Below are 15058 nucleotides of genomic sequence, written 5' to 3'. Positions count from 1 at the left end.
GAGCTCTCACTTGCCCCTGGGTGCTGCTCTGGGGGTGGGGTGGTGGTTTGGTACAAACGTTGAAAATTCATGGGCACAACTTTCTCCTAATGCTGTGAGGTGTTCATAGCAGCTGCCGCGAATGAGCATCGAACACTTTCAGGATCGACAGGCGGGAAGCGGTGAAATTTGGTGATAGAGCAGGTAGTGAAACGGTGGGTTAGACAGGTTGGTAGATTAGGAATCTTTTGGGCTGCCTCCAGACCCCGCAGATCTAACTGCCACACTCCCTCTTTAAGGTGGCTGTACTAAAGTTTAGCAAAGTATACGAGAATGTTTTCTCTAGGGTTACAGTTTTTATTTTTTCAATATACATTTGTGTGTATGTGTGTGTGTCTGTGTGTGTGTGTGTGAGGTGGGTTCTCCCAGCTGTATTATGTTCTGCCGAGTCAGATCTGTTAGCTCTAGGATAAAAACAGTAATGAGCATAAACCTTAGCATATGCGGTGTTGAATGCACTTGTTGCACAGAATTTTTGTCTTATGTCAAACCCATTTTTGATGAGATGGTCAAAGATTATCAATGCTAAAATCTTTTGGAAAAAAGCTGGGGAACACTAGATTCAAATGGTGTCAAAGTATCTCCAAACAACGTTATTTGCAAAGGGAAAAAATATCTTTACAGTGGAGCAATGCTTCCCCACCTCCCATGACTGCGTGTTAGCTGAGTGTCTAATTTAGTAGGACTAAAAGTAACCGACCACCTGTGTGCCTTCCCTCGTGCATAATAAATATAGAGCATCACCTCTGACAAAGGTGTACGATCCTAATCATGCCTCAGGAGAGTACAGGGGATAAAGGAGCCAGTTAAATACCATCACAAGGCGAAAACATCAAACCAGAACTTGGGACATTATATAACACAATTAGTTTGGTTTCCCGCAAAATCAGTCATAACAAAACCGTGGAGGAGTGTTCAAGATTGAAAGAGACTCAAGTAAGAGAGCACTGAACAAGACATGTTGATTGGATCCTGGCTCTATAGATAAAGCTATAAAGGCCATTTTGGAGACAAGTGGGGAAACTTGAATACAGACCGGATATTACATTATTTTGTGAGTTAGTTTTTCTTTTCTTTCTTTCTTCTTCTTCTTTTTTTTTTTACGTTTGATAATGTTGAGATTATGTGGAAAATTCCCTTATTCTTAGGAGTTAGATACTGAAATATTTAGGGGTTCAAGCCTCATGATGTCTGCAATCTACTTTTAAATGGCTTAGCAAAAAATGTATATGCATATAGACATATACACAAAAGTGGTAAATTGTGCTCAGGTATTGAATCTAGGTGCTGGTTACAAAGATAATCGACCAACACACTTTTTATTTTTGTTGTTTGAATATTTTTATAATAAAAATTGGGGAAAAATAAACAGGCAACAAAGTGTGTTGAAAACGGATCTGTGTCATTAGGAGAGGCTGTCTGAACAGGTGAGTGTAAAGATCTGCCCGGTGCAGAGAGGGGGCAGAAGCAGCAGGGCACTCAGCCCGTGGTGTGTGTCAGAAGCACGTGTCTTATTCCCCTTGTGCTGACTCCTTGACCAGAAGTTGGCCAGAGGGCAAGGACATGGAACAGGTCACTTCGGGCCACGTTGGCAAAGAGTAGGACAGCCACCAGAGTAAAGATCCAGGGGGACAGTGAGTAGTTAAATGCCATGGAGATTGGGAAAGATTTCTGAGGAAGGAGGCCCAGCAGTTGCCTGGGTGGGGAAGGCCCCTCCCGTCAGCTGAAAACCTGGCGATCAGCCTGCTTACACCAACTCTTTGGGCTATGGTGAGCATCCATGCACTTTGTGCTGTGCAGTCACCACAGTGGGTTACTGTCACTGTTCAGCCAAGGTCAGGACAGGTGACACCCCCCTCACATTGGGCAATAGGAGGCGTGTTTCCTAAAGAAGCTATTTGCAAACTGAGTTCAAGGTACAGAAACCCCAAGAAATTGTGCCTCTCCCCAGGCCTGGTCAGTGGGGCAGCTTATCCCCCATAAGCCTGATGCGGCAAGGAAAGCAGTTAAGAGAGCTGCATGGAAAGGGATCTCCAGCAGGTGCTGAGGCTTTGAGAGAGGGGTGCAAGCAGCCTGTGGGGACCCCTGGAGGGGAAACTGGGTAGTAAACACTCACAACACCCATCTCTCCTTCCTCCCATCTCCTACAGGTGGTTTTCACTGGCTGACCCCAACCAGAGGTGGGGGTCCAGGTAATCCATTGGTGGGATCCATACAGGGGAGCCCCATATGGCCTAGGGCCAGGGGGAGAAGGCAGAGCTAATTCTGGAGGGCCAACTGGAAGATGCTCAGTACAGTTATGTTTGAAGTAGGCCATCTCCATGTTTTCTAAAATGAATGTTCTAGAAAGTTATCTGTTCCTATGACACACTTTCTTTTGAAAGATTTAAAATTCTTTGCCTTGTCCCTGGAAGCGGCTTGTAGGGTTGGTGTCACAGTTCAAACCATTCATAGACCACATGGGACTTTATAAACTATTATAAACAAGTTACTCCATATACCCAATTCCACAGAATTGAATATTTATTCTCTAAATCTATGAATTTTGAGTTTAGAATGATGTATATTTGGTTGGCATTTGGCTTTCCATGGGAAAAATTGAAACCTGACAAAGTAATCATGTGTTTTAAGTTTAAAAACAAAAAAAATGAAAGAGAACACAATAAAACTTTTTAAAAATAGATGTTAATTCAAGGTTGCATTTCGAACTTTTAAAAGATTTTTTAAAGTTTGTATGTATTTTTCACCACAGATAAATAGTTATTTTTATATTCCTTGCTCTATGTGAATTATATAACTTGCTTTTTCCCTTCTGTTTTTAGTTTCCCATTGTGTGCCATATTTTTCATAATTTCCTCCAGTTTGTACATTTTTTTAAAGATTTTATTTATTTGAGAGAGAGAGAATGAGAGATAGAGAGCATGAGAGGGGGGAGGGGCAGAGGGAGAAGCAGACTCCCTGCTGAGCAGTGAGCCCGATATGGGACTCGATCCTGGGACTCGAGGATCATGACCTGAGCCGAAGGCAGTCGCTTAACCAACTGAGCCACCCAGATGCCCTGTACGTGTTTTTTTTTTTTTAACATTTTATTTATTTATTTGAGAGAAAGAAAGCACAAGCAGGGGGAGGGGCAGAAGGAGAGGGAGAAGCAGACTCCCTGCTGAGTGGGGAGCACAAGGTGGGACTCCATCCCAGGACCCCAAGATCATGACCTGAGCCCAAGTTAGACACTTAACCAACTGAACCACCCAGGCACCCCTGCACATGTATTTTAATATGAACAGACTATGTTTCGGACACACGTGCACAGGATTTATTGGTAAAGATTTAGCCAGGCTGCTCACCCACGGGCAAGGTCATTGCATAACTTTGGCACTTTGCTGCCTCCAAACAAAGAGATCTATACATTTTTGCTCTATTTCTTAGAAATAAAATCCTTTCTAAGATATGCATTTTCCCAGTTACTTTAGTTTTTCCATCAAAGCCAAGCTTTTCAATCCACTTTCCCATAGGCCCCAGAATATTTTGGGCCCTTATACAATATGGCAGGGTTTAACAGCAGACTAGAGCCAGAGCGACTGGCTTGGAATTATGGCTCTAACACTTACGAATTGTGTAATAAGTCACATAAGTTCTCTGTGCCTCAGTGACCTCATCTGTAAAATGGGGATGATGATACCTTCCCAACAGGGTTGTTGGGAGGGTTTTGGAGTCAAACAGACATGGCTTGAATCTTGGCTTCTCTCTTTTCTGGTCTGAGATCTTGGAAAGTGTAACACTTGGAAAGTATAAAAACTAATAAATCTCTACAGTAGTGGTTTGGAGTATTACACCGTGTTTTTGAGAGTTGAGTTCTTATCTCTAACCTTACTTTAACCCATGTGAGGGATAGATGGTGATCACCAACAATTTTAAATGAATTTTTTTCTCTTATGTTTTACTTCTAATACCCCAAAGAATCTTCTGTTCGCCAAGGGAAGAGAGAAAAGGAGAGTTCTGAATCACAATAGGGCCCTTTTATCTCCTACCATGGTCGGGAGAGTGTGGCCACTCTGCGGACAAGCGCACGATCAGCTTAGGTCTCCAGGACATGCAGCACCCATGGGGTCCTCTGTTCTCTGCATTTCCACCTGCCTTTTGCTAACTTGGCAGCACTCACATCATTCAGGGGAATGGCTGGCTACCTGGCTTTTCCATCCCCTGGAGCCTTTATCCTCCTCTCCGTGATTTCTGTAGCTCCCCTCTATAGACCAAAGTGGGTTCCCCGAACCCTTGTGTTACACACTTCACAGAGCAGACTTTTCCCTTCTTTTCTAGTTTTTTGGCTGGTTGAATATTTGAACTTCCATAAGACAGAATAACAGAAGCACAACAAATTTCGTACATGCAGGAGCCCCATAAAAATAAGATTCCCCGGCAGTCAGGTAATCGAGGTTTATATATGTCATCCTGAGCTAAGGGGAAGGGGGCCGGGATCTGGTGCTTCAACGGGAAGGAAGACAACTTATAGAAGATGGGAAGAGCAAATGTTTGGTAAATAAATGTTTGCCATGGCATGCAGATAGGTCTTTCAGATACAGAACTTACCTCTGTAATAGGCCAGAATGATTGTTAGGCTTTTTAGCCTCATCACTGATTTTGTTTTAGTTTCTCAACAAGTGCTTAAGCCCTCGGGGGAATGTGCTCAATTCGAACCGCACTCCAATTAATTTCTAAGTAAGAATGCTAATGTATAAACCTAACACGGATGTGATGTCTAGAGTCGTGGCCTCCAAGAGCGGAGGACTTTTTACAAGAGCTGTCGAGAGAGATTAAGTGACTTGTCTAAGGTTACCTTGTCGGGTTTTCTGAGAGAAGCCCGTGGTCTTCTTACTAAATGTCTGTTTAGCTGGTAACCATCCATTTGTTTATAAATTGTGGTTGAAACTTATGTTTCTCCAAAGCTGATGGTTTTCCTCTTCACTGCTGTGTATGCTACACTGACAGTCTTGGTGAGGGACTTGATCATACCGTGATCACAACATTGCAGGCAGGAGACGTTAAGAGGCAAAGGAGTGGGGTCTCCTCTAGGGATATTACCTTCACTTTTACTCCGTGCACACCGGATGTCTGGAGCACCGACCACATGTCAGGTGCTGTGCTGGGCACTTGTGAGAGGAGACGGACAATGCCCAAGTGCACAGAGATGGTAATTTCAGATGGTGAACAGTATTGTGAAAGAAATAAACTCAAGGTAGTCAGGGACCGTGGCTTATGGGATCCTGTAGATGCTGACAAGGCTTTGGATTTTATTAACACAGAGGAGGAACCTGATCTGGTTTAGGTTTCATGTGTCAGAAGATTCACTCTGGAGAAGCTACGTCTGTCCCTTAGTGGAGGTCGGAGTGGGTGTAAGTGCAGAGCAGTGTGAAGGCCGCTGCCGATGGCCGGGCGAGAGCCCAATGGGCCTTCGATGGTGGTGGAGGTGGTGAGGGGACAGTGGAGAGAGACACTGATTTTCACTCTAGGATTGTTTTACTTGGAGGGCCGACGAATCCTTAGACCTATTGCACCCTTTGCCGTCAACAATGCTGCCTACCCGTTGACAAGTTCTTTTGTCTCCTTTTAAAAGACCGTATCAGGGGTACCTGGGTGGCTCAGTCGGTTAAGCGTCTGCCTTTGGCTCGGGTCATGATTCCAGGGTCCTGGGATCGAGTCCCGCATCGGGCTCCCTGCTTGGTGGGGAGTCTGCTTCTCCCTCCCCCTCTGCCGCAGCTCACGCACTCACTCTCAAATAAATAAAAACCTTAAAAAAATAATAAAAGAAACTGTGTCTGTCTTCCAGGAACCTTGGTCCCCCCACTGTTGTGACAAGAATGATGTACTAATTCATTCTGTATCTTCTTTTATATCAGTGGCATTAAATCAATGTCTCCTCTTCAGAGTGGCAGCCTGGGGCTGTTTCCGAGGAGTAACCCAAGCCACAGAGGATAGCTGTTACCTGAGTGAATTTGTACAAGTCACTTCATGTCTGAACGCCTGTAGAAAGAGGATGGATCACCCTACCTACCTCACAATGTTGTTGTGAGGACCCAATTAAATACTTTGTGTACACCTTGTGAACTTTAAAGTATAATAAAAGTGCAAGTTACTGTGACCAAGCATTCCATCCCAAAGAAAGCCTTATTATCTGAAACAATTTACCTAATAAAAAGCCCGGGATTTCACAACAATGACTATTGTAGGTTCTTAATTGTTTATATACAACATTCGGACTGTGACATGACGTTTTGAACTGATGCTAATTGGGGCCTGTAAGTCCTTTGTGCAATGATCTGATTCACTTATGCTGGGGGTACAAGACTTGTTCTGTCTGTCTGGTCTCAGTTTATCTTCATAACAGCCTGGCCAGAGCCTACGCCCCCACCTAGAGACAAGAAAGCGAGGCTGAGAAGTTAAGCAAACTGTCCGAGATTAAATACTGAGAAAGGTAAATGCAGGGAGTCAATCCAGGGCCTAGAGGAGCAAAAGTCCATGGTCTTTCGTCTCTAGCATCCTGCTTTATTTTCAATAGTTACCCCTTTATCCCTGCTCTACCTTTTTCTCTTAATAACACATTTGTCCTCCTGCCAACAATTTGGGGATTAGCTGCTCCCTTAGGGCATGTGATTCTGGTTAGGCTAGAATGGGACCCCTGCAGTCAGAAGATGGGGCAGTCACATAGGGATGATCTATGTTGTGACTTTCTCTTCTGTTCTTCATATATATATATATATATTTTCATTTGAGAGAGTGTGGGGAGGGGAGGGGCAGAGGGATAGGATCTCAAGCAGACTCCCCGCTGAGCACAGAGCCAGATGCAGGGCTGGATCCTGGGATCAAGACCTGAGCTGAAATCAGGAGGCAGACGCTTAACCCACTGAGCCACCCAGGTGCCCCTGGGCCACATATATTTAACATATTTGTCTGTCATTTGGTTTTTCTCATTTGTGAAGTTCCTGAACAAGTTTTTTGGTCAGCTTCTATACCATTCCCCCCCCCCCACCACCACCTTTTTAAATTGATTTAAATAGGTATTGATTTATATTCTGGACCCTAGCACTTTGTCAGTTTTGTGCCTTATATTTTTGCTCTTTACATGGTTGCCTATATAAACGGAACCCCTTGTGTTTAACACAGTCACATTTACCCATCTTTTACTTTATTTCTTTTTTTCTTTTTCCTGTCTTATTTTATAAATTTCCTTCTCTAAACCAAGGTCACGATGGTATTTACTTATGCTATTTTTTAGGAGTTTATGTTTTGCCTTTCACGTTTCAGTCTTTAGTCATCTCGGGGTGAAGTTTTGATTTCATTCGTTTTTCCATGTGGCTCTCCAGCTTTGCAGGTGTCATTTCCAGAAGGCATCTTATGTTCCTTGCAGGTCTGTTATGCCTTCTCTACCCCATATTGAGTGCTCCCAAGTGTGAGGGTTTCTGGGTTCTGTACTATATTCCATTGGTCTTGTCTGGACTTTTACCAATACAATATATTGTTTTTTCACCATGATGCCTCGATGATCTTTACTATCTGGGAACAGAGTCCACCTCATTGCTTGTCACATAGGAGATTAAGTATTGATTTGATTAAGAATCCAAACTGCGCATCTTAGAGATAAAATAATTATGCCTTTTACTCTGGGAACTAGGTTTTCCTATGGCAAACGTAGGTTAAGTTCCCAGGTAAAATCTCAAGCCAAATTTTCACACTATGACAAAGGAAGGTTAAGGCTACTTCAATTAGGTTATTAGTCCTGTATTTGTTTCCTGTGGCCGCTCTACCAAATTAACACCAATTTAGTTGCTTAAAAGAAAAAAAAACCCTTAAATTTATTAGCTTTCACTTCTGAAGGTCAGAAGTTCAAAATGCGTCTAAGGGGCTACAATGAAGGTGTTTAAGACTGCATTTCTTTCCGAAGATCTAGAGGGAATTTTTTTTTTTTTTTGCCTTTTTCAGCTTCTAGAGGTCACCCATATTCCTTGGCACGTAGCCCCTTCCTGTGTCAGCCAAGCACATTGCTTCAGTTTCTTCATGGTCACTTCTCTGACTCTCATGCCTCCTTTCATAAGGATCCTCGTGTTGCATGGGGCTCACTTGTATGATCTGAAATCATCCCCTCATCTCCACACCCTCCATTTCATTCCATCTGCAAAGTCCTTTTCGGTAAGCTAACATATTCACAGGCTCTGGGGATTAGGACGTGGGCATCTTTGTGGGTGGGCTGGGCCGGGTATTCAGTCCGCCAAGGCCACAACAAGGAAAGAAGCCTTTCTGCATCTGTGGGGGTCCAGAGCACGCCACCCCGGTATATGCCACTTCAATATCGAAGATCAAATCAATTGGACTTGATAATCAGAATATTGATTATTTTCAGCTAAAGGCACTTGAAAAACAGTCGATGCAAGAAGGGTGCTCTGAACTTCCTTTTCCTTCCAGAAAGCAAGAGATGAAATTCCCATGTGAAAGGTGTCCCCACCTGCGCCAGGAGGTAAGAACATTCTTCTCACCAGAGACACGAACTGAGGTGGAGAGAAATCTGTAAAAACGGATCTTGTTAAAATAACCCTTATCCTCCTTCAGCCTCCCTATATCATTTTAGTCACTGTTCCATAATTTCCTCTCTTCATGCAACCCAGGCTGTAAGTACGCAGGCCTAGCCACGTCTTTGGGTCTTCATTTTCTTGGGAAGACTCCTGTGCACATGGAAAGTAGAATTTGTATTGTTTTTCTCCTGCTAATTTTACCTTCCTTACACATCACTGTTGGGAAGCAACTTTAAGCACCTAAAATACACAGACTCTACCACCAGAAAGTATTTAAAACCATGTAATACCTTTTTTTTTTTTTTTAAACTCCACGTGCTTAGTTGCAAAAAGAAAGGCTGACTCTGGCTGATCAAACATGAGAGGTGATGTTTTAAGGGGTAGACGGACAGCCGCATCCTGGGGAGGGGCTGTGGAACCAGGCCTGAAGCCGCTCCCAGGGACAAAAGCTGAAAGCATGCTGCGGAGCCGGCCGGGCACGGCGGCCACAGGTGCTAGGGCACCCCAGGCACCTGACCCACTGGACGCCGTGGCCGCGGGCACCTGACCCTCTGGACGCCGTGGCCGTGGGCGCCTGATCCCCTGGACCCCGTGGCTGCTGCCACCACCAAAGCCTGGATGCTTCTGTCCGCCCCTCTCCCAGCGAAGTGAGGCTCTGGCATCTGCTGTCCCGTCCGGCAACTTTGAAGAGAAGTCTTTCGAAGGTGAGGCTGATCCATGGAGCCTGGCCACACATCCCCATTTCAGCCGCCAGGGAGGCTGGCAGTTGCAGCCGGGAAGCCTGGATATGTGGAGCTGCTTCTAACATGGGAACCGCACAAATGCATGAAAGAAACAAGTGGATCCGTAGTTTGCAAACTCCAAGTTCCACAATAAAAACAAAACAAAACAAAAACATACATACTTGAAACTAAAATTTTATGACATGATATTTTTATTTATTACATGAGATGGTACTTTGATATTTTCTATATATTATACTATACTATTTAAAAAAATCCGTATCAATGGATATGATGTAGGAAAGATGTTAGGGCTCGAAGCCGGGGCCAAGAAAGAATTCTTGAGACGTCTTTGGTGCAAAAAAAGTGGTTTTCCTAAAGCACATGGACAGGACCCGTGGGTAGGAAGAGCCGCGCTGGGGCCATGAGGAGTGGCCTGTTACGTACTTTCAAGTTGGGAGAGGTTAGGGACAGCGTGAGTCTCTAGTTTCCAGGACCTACCTGTTGTTAGGAAAAGGTCATTTATTACTGTTCCATAAAAACTCAGTCATGGGACTCTTCAGATGTTTATCAGTGGGTCATCTGCTTGGAGGATGATTGCCAACGTGTATCTTGGGGGGCGGGGTAGAGACAAAGGAAGTTTCCAAAGGAATTTTTATGTGTTAAAGTAGACTCACAGGATCCTGGAGGTCAGGCTAGGATTGCCTTTTGCCCTTAGTAAAGTATTAACATCAAGGCCGCTGAGCCCCTAGAGGAAGGTCACTCTGCCTGTTTCAAGGACTTGTCAGTGGGCTCTAGGTAGTAAGGAAATTTAACTGTTCTTTTGCCTTTGTTTCCCACAACAGACATAGGTAAATCCAAATTTCGGAAGTGCAGTCAATAACTCTGAATAAACATACCATTTTCACTCAGAGTAAATAAATTTGGATTAATTTGGACGATTAAATATTTTCCTAAAAGATCTGTTGCAGTAACTATTTTTCATACTGTATCAGTGAATATGCTAAAAACATAATACCATACATTTTTAGGAAAGTTTACATTGTAGAAAAGATCAAGCCTAGTAACAGAACTAAAGAAACAGTTTTTTTTTTTTTTCCAAGTAGGCTCCACACCCAGCATGGAGCCCAACATGGGGCTTGAACCCATGACCCTGAGATCAAGACCCAAGCCGAGATCAAGAATTGGATGCCCATCCAACTGAGCCACCCAGGCACCCCAAGAAATAGTTTTTTTGGCATCACACTTAAATCAAATATGGACCAAAAAAAAAAAAATCCTGCTAATCCCTCTTTTATTTTCTTTCTCTTATCTCATGCCAGCAAAATAAAGCTTAGGAATTCTATAGCAACATATGACTATTCCATTAAATAGTGATAGAAATCTGGCTCAATTTGATTACATATAAGCCTATGACAGTGGCATTTTTGTGAGAAAATTTTGGGTAAAATTATCCTCTTTGAAAGGTGGACTTTAAAGACCTGCGAGAACAAGAAACAGGAGGCGTATTTATTTTATACATGCAGACTGGGACTCATTAAATTATTTTTATCCCAAACTGAGAGTTTACAATCTGTGTCTGAAAGTCTGCAATGGTGCTTTGTAGCCACAAGCCTGACATTTGTGTCAAAGAAGGTGGTAAGAGAGGAAAAAGTTCTAGGGGAGCAGATAAAATTATTAAAGGAGAGGAATTTGTATAAAAGTTTACTTGTGACTTTTGATAGTTTATTCATTCCATTGAATCATCTAGTCATTGCACAAATATTTACTAAGTGAATACTAGGCGCTGGTAATTACCTTGGTCCTAAGAATAGCAAAATGAAGATACTGTCCAAGCCTTCCAGGCATCTAGAGAGCTGTTGAAGTGTGTAGTAGCTCTGAGGTCGGATTGGAAACTCTGATGCTGGGTTAGGCTCATGTGTGGAGCATGTCTTTTGGAATGTCAGGAAGTCCTAGGCACTGATTTTGCCCGGGAGAATCAGGTGAAGTTTTCCTGAAGGAAACTCTTAAAGGAGTGAAGGGGATCAGGATCTGCCACCCCAAAATATGCCACTTTATATAAGCATTTATACAAAGCATAAGAATTAATTCTGGCTGAAGGCATTTGAGTTCCTGATATCTTTCTGTGCCTAAAAGCAGGTCCTCTCAAAAATAACTCTGTTGTTATACATCCCCTCCTTGGGAGTGACACTCGTCTCTTGTTGTAAATGAGAAGTTGGTACCACACCCAGACAGATTTTGTCATAAACTATCATATCTGCCATCTATTCTTTTAGGCCCATTTATCTTTCCAAAAAGTCATTTGCTTTTCCATAGAGCCCTTCTTCCCTCCCTGTCCCCTACTAAATTAGGTACATAGACCCCGAACTCTAACTTCTGCTTTGAGTTCCTTATTGCCGAGGGCTCTTCTTACGTGTGTATGTGATGCACATGCTAAGATTCCGTTTGTTTTCCTCTGGTTAGGCTGTCTTAAGTCTCATTTAGCGGGTCCAGCCAGAGAACCTGAGAGCATTTTTATAAAACCTCCCCAAAAGTTGAAGGTTCTTTGTGGACGAAGACACGTGTATATAAAGGATACTGTTGAGGAAAAGAAAACTCCAAGTATGACAAGTTGTTCAGCATATTCAGCTAGAGAAGTCAGTGGTGGATGGGGAGACGGGCTGGAAGAGGAGATTCTGCAGGTGAGCAGGTGCCAGATAAAGCTCAAGAATTGGATTTTATTCTGCAGATGTTGGGAGAACTAGTGAAGGCTTTTTATTTTTTGTAGTTTGGCCTAGATGGGATAATGAAATGTGCACATCACTCAGGTCTCTGACTGCAGTGAGGTGGAGGGATTCTGGTGCGGGGGGGGGGGGGGGGGGGGGGGGTGAATGATGCAGGCAAAGATCTGGCAGGAACCTGCAGTGACAGAAGGGCTTTGAGGATTGGGCTGGAAGGCTGTGTACAAGAGGCAGAATGTCCCAATACCCTTTCAGGGTCTCTGGCTGAGCCCAAGAATTAAATTGACATAAAACAGAGTAACAAGAGAAAAGCATAACATGTTATTTAATATTTTTATGTGTTCATGGGAGTCTTCACAGGAACATGAAGCCCCTGAAAGTGGTTAGGCCTAAGTGCTTACATGCTAGGTTGAACAAAGAGTAATAATCTTGAAATAGCAACAAAAATAGGAGGGGACGAAAGGAGATCCAGGGTTATTTTAACAAGGTCTGTTTGTATAGATTTCTCTCAGCATGACTCCGTTTCTAGTGATGCATTCTTCTCCTCATATAGGCATGACTCCTTTCACATGGGATCATTATCTGCCTTCAGGGAGAAATGGGAAGGTCAGAGCCCCATTCTTACATCTGCTTTTCAAGCGCCTTGAGCTCAAAATAATCCTTATGCCCAAGTGCTGTAAATTGGGATGGCCTCTTCTGCTACCTTTCAGCTGATCCTCAGTTCTTTCCTGGGTGCCTGGATGTCTCACCATCTACGGAAGAGTCTGGAAGAGATGGCTCAAGGACGATCTACGGACTGATGTGAAGAGACTGCAAGTTTGTTCATTGGGAAGAATTACAAGCAGAGGAATAGGGCCCCAAAAGCAAAGGGAGAAGAATCATGGAGAATACAGGACCCGGGTCAGGACGAAAGATACCAAAAACCCTGTGAAGAGACTGCGAAGGGAGGAGGGATGAACAAGGTCAGTTGCAGCAGATGGATGTTCTTAGTGCTCTTTAGGACTTGGCAATTAGATCACTGGTAATTGTGGCAAAGGTATTTTAGTGAGTGGCGCAGAAGACGGATAATCATGAAGAGTGACTGAGACGTGGGTACTCCAGATTACTTGGAGATTTAACATAATAGTTAGGCTCTAGTAATTGATAGGGGTCTGGTTTAAGTTGAGACAGGTATATATACATTGATAGTAAGGAGCCAGAAGAGGACTTAAGCTGGGCTACAGCACTACCGTTAATTTAGGACAGCCCACAAAGCTCACTAGTTCGTTAAAAAAAAAAAGCTATTGATAGTATCTGTGGGCTAAAGACAACACAGACGAAAACTGTCCATGGTCAACAAGGGCGTGCTCTCTCTGGCATCCCGTAACGGAAACTCCGGTCTTCAGGTAAGCAGAGCACATTTAGAACATCAATAGCTGGGTGAGCATGGGCTGAAGGCCACCTCTTCTGGCTGCTTGGCAGGGAAATGAAGGGAGGGATGAAGTCCTAGGTAGGAAGGCCAGGACAGAGCGGACAGAACACGGGAAGGAGGCAAGCCCGGCGAATGCAAGCTGCACTCCTTCCCTCCCCGGGGTCCGCCGGGGGAACGGGGCGCCCGTCCAGCCAGAGTCCGAAGGAAGGAACAGCGACAAAGTAGCGGATGTTACTTTCGTCCTCCGGCAACAGCTCTTCCTGTGACCGAGTGGGTGGCCCTGAGAAGGGCCTTTGGGGACGGCGGCGAGGCGGCAGCGCCCAGAGCTGCAGCGAAACTCAGCCCCCGAAGCCGTAGAGGGTGCGGCCCTGGCGCTTGAGCGCGTAGACCACGTCCATGGCCGTGACCGTCTTGCGCTTGGCGTGCTCCGTGTAGGTGACGGCGTCCCGGATCACGTTCTCCAGGAACACCTTGAGCACCCCGCGGGTCTCCTCGTAGATGAGGCCGGAGATGCGCTTGACGCCGCCGCGCCGGGCCAGCCGCCGGATGGCGGGCTTGGTGATGCCCTGGATGTTGTCGCGCAGCACCTTGCGGTGGCGCTTGGCGCCGCCCTTGCCCAGGCCCTTCCCGCCCTTGCCGCGGCCGGACATAGCGAACAGCAGGCGATGGTTACAGTCCAGTCCCGGAGCTCGGCCTGCAGCCCTTTATATACCCGTCTTGCGGACCGTTTAGGAAACTGAAACGCTAGGGGCGGGAACGAGACCTCCGCTCCGCCCCTTCCCACCTTCCTCGGCGGGGCCCCGGCTTAGCGAGGGGAGGCGGCGGGGAGTGGGGGCCGCATCTGCCTCCCCTTTCCTTGTAGAGGCCGGAATCGCTGGTTTCTGCGACTAGTCCTGTGCCTGTGGGGTCTCTCAGATCATTGATATTGTATAAATCTCCTCACCTCTTTTATCATTTATAAAAAGGAGGCAGTGACGTACGGTTGTCTATAAAAGCGAGGGATAACAGAATAAGAGTAATTTTTAAATGTGAAGACTTTTAAAAAATGCAAGTATTAATGCTTACAATTTTAACAATACTTATTTAAATAGGGCAGATCACAGAACATTCCCCTTTGGCAGGACATATATACTTACGTGGTTTTCAGCATTACTGATAAAAAGGAAACTCTAGGAAAGGGAGCAAACTCTACTCCCAAATTTATAAAGCACTATTTGTATTGTAGAGATGAGGAATTCCAGGCTTGGAGACCTAATCCTGTTCTAATAAGTGATATTGTTGGGGTAGAGCTGAGGTCTTCTGATCTTGTCACCTACCACTAATCTATGTCAGTAAAATATTGAAGATACATCATGCTGTGTAAAAGTTTGCAAACCAACAGAACTAATAATAAACATAAATGCTAATAAACTGAAATACTGTCCAAGTAAAAAGAGTTGCAGAATTAACATTCTATACATAGATGATACATAGATACGCTTAATAGACAAATGGCAATATTTACTCATTCTGTACATTCACAATAAGTGCCTCCCTTCTGTGTACTATAAAAGGTAATTTAAAAAATTTCTTCTCTGCTGGTACTTACCGTATAGGCAGTCAGCC

General features: G+C 44.4%; 2 protein-coding genes across 2 annotated transcripts in view; one reads left to right on the top strand and one right to left on the bottom strand.

Moving 5' to 3' along the window:
- Window positions 1-15058, top strand: part of LOC123325518 (histone H2B type 1-C/E/F/G/I) — a 388315-nt gene that overhangs the window by 366801 nt on the left and 6456 nt on the right. The gene's annotated exons all lie outside the window — the stretch shown is intronic.
- On the bottom strand, window positions 13791-14109 carry LOC123325520 (histone H4). Its single transcript, XM_044917591.1, has one exon. It carries the CDS (start codon window positions 14101-14103, stop codon window positions 13792-13794), a length of 312 nt encoding a protein of 103 aa, XP_044773526.1. The 5' UTR covers window positions 14104-14109; the 3' UTR covers window position 13791.

The sequence above is a fragment of the Neomonachus schauinslandi genome, chromosome 8, assembly GCF_002201575.2.
Source record: "Neomonachus schauinslandi chromosome 8, ASM220157v2, whole genome shotgun sequence".
NCBI lineage: Eukaryota > Metazoa > Chordata > Mammalia > Carnivora > Phocidae > Neomonachus > Neomonachus schauinslandi.
This window is presented reverse-complemented; position numbering and strand designations above follow the sequence as displayed.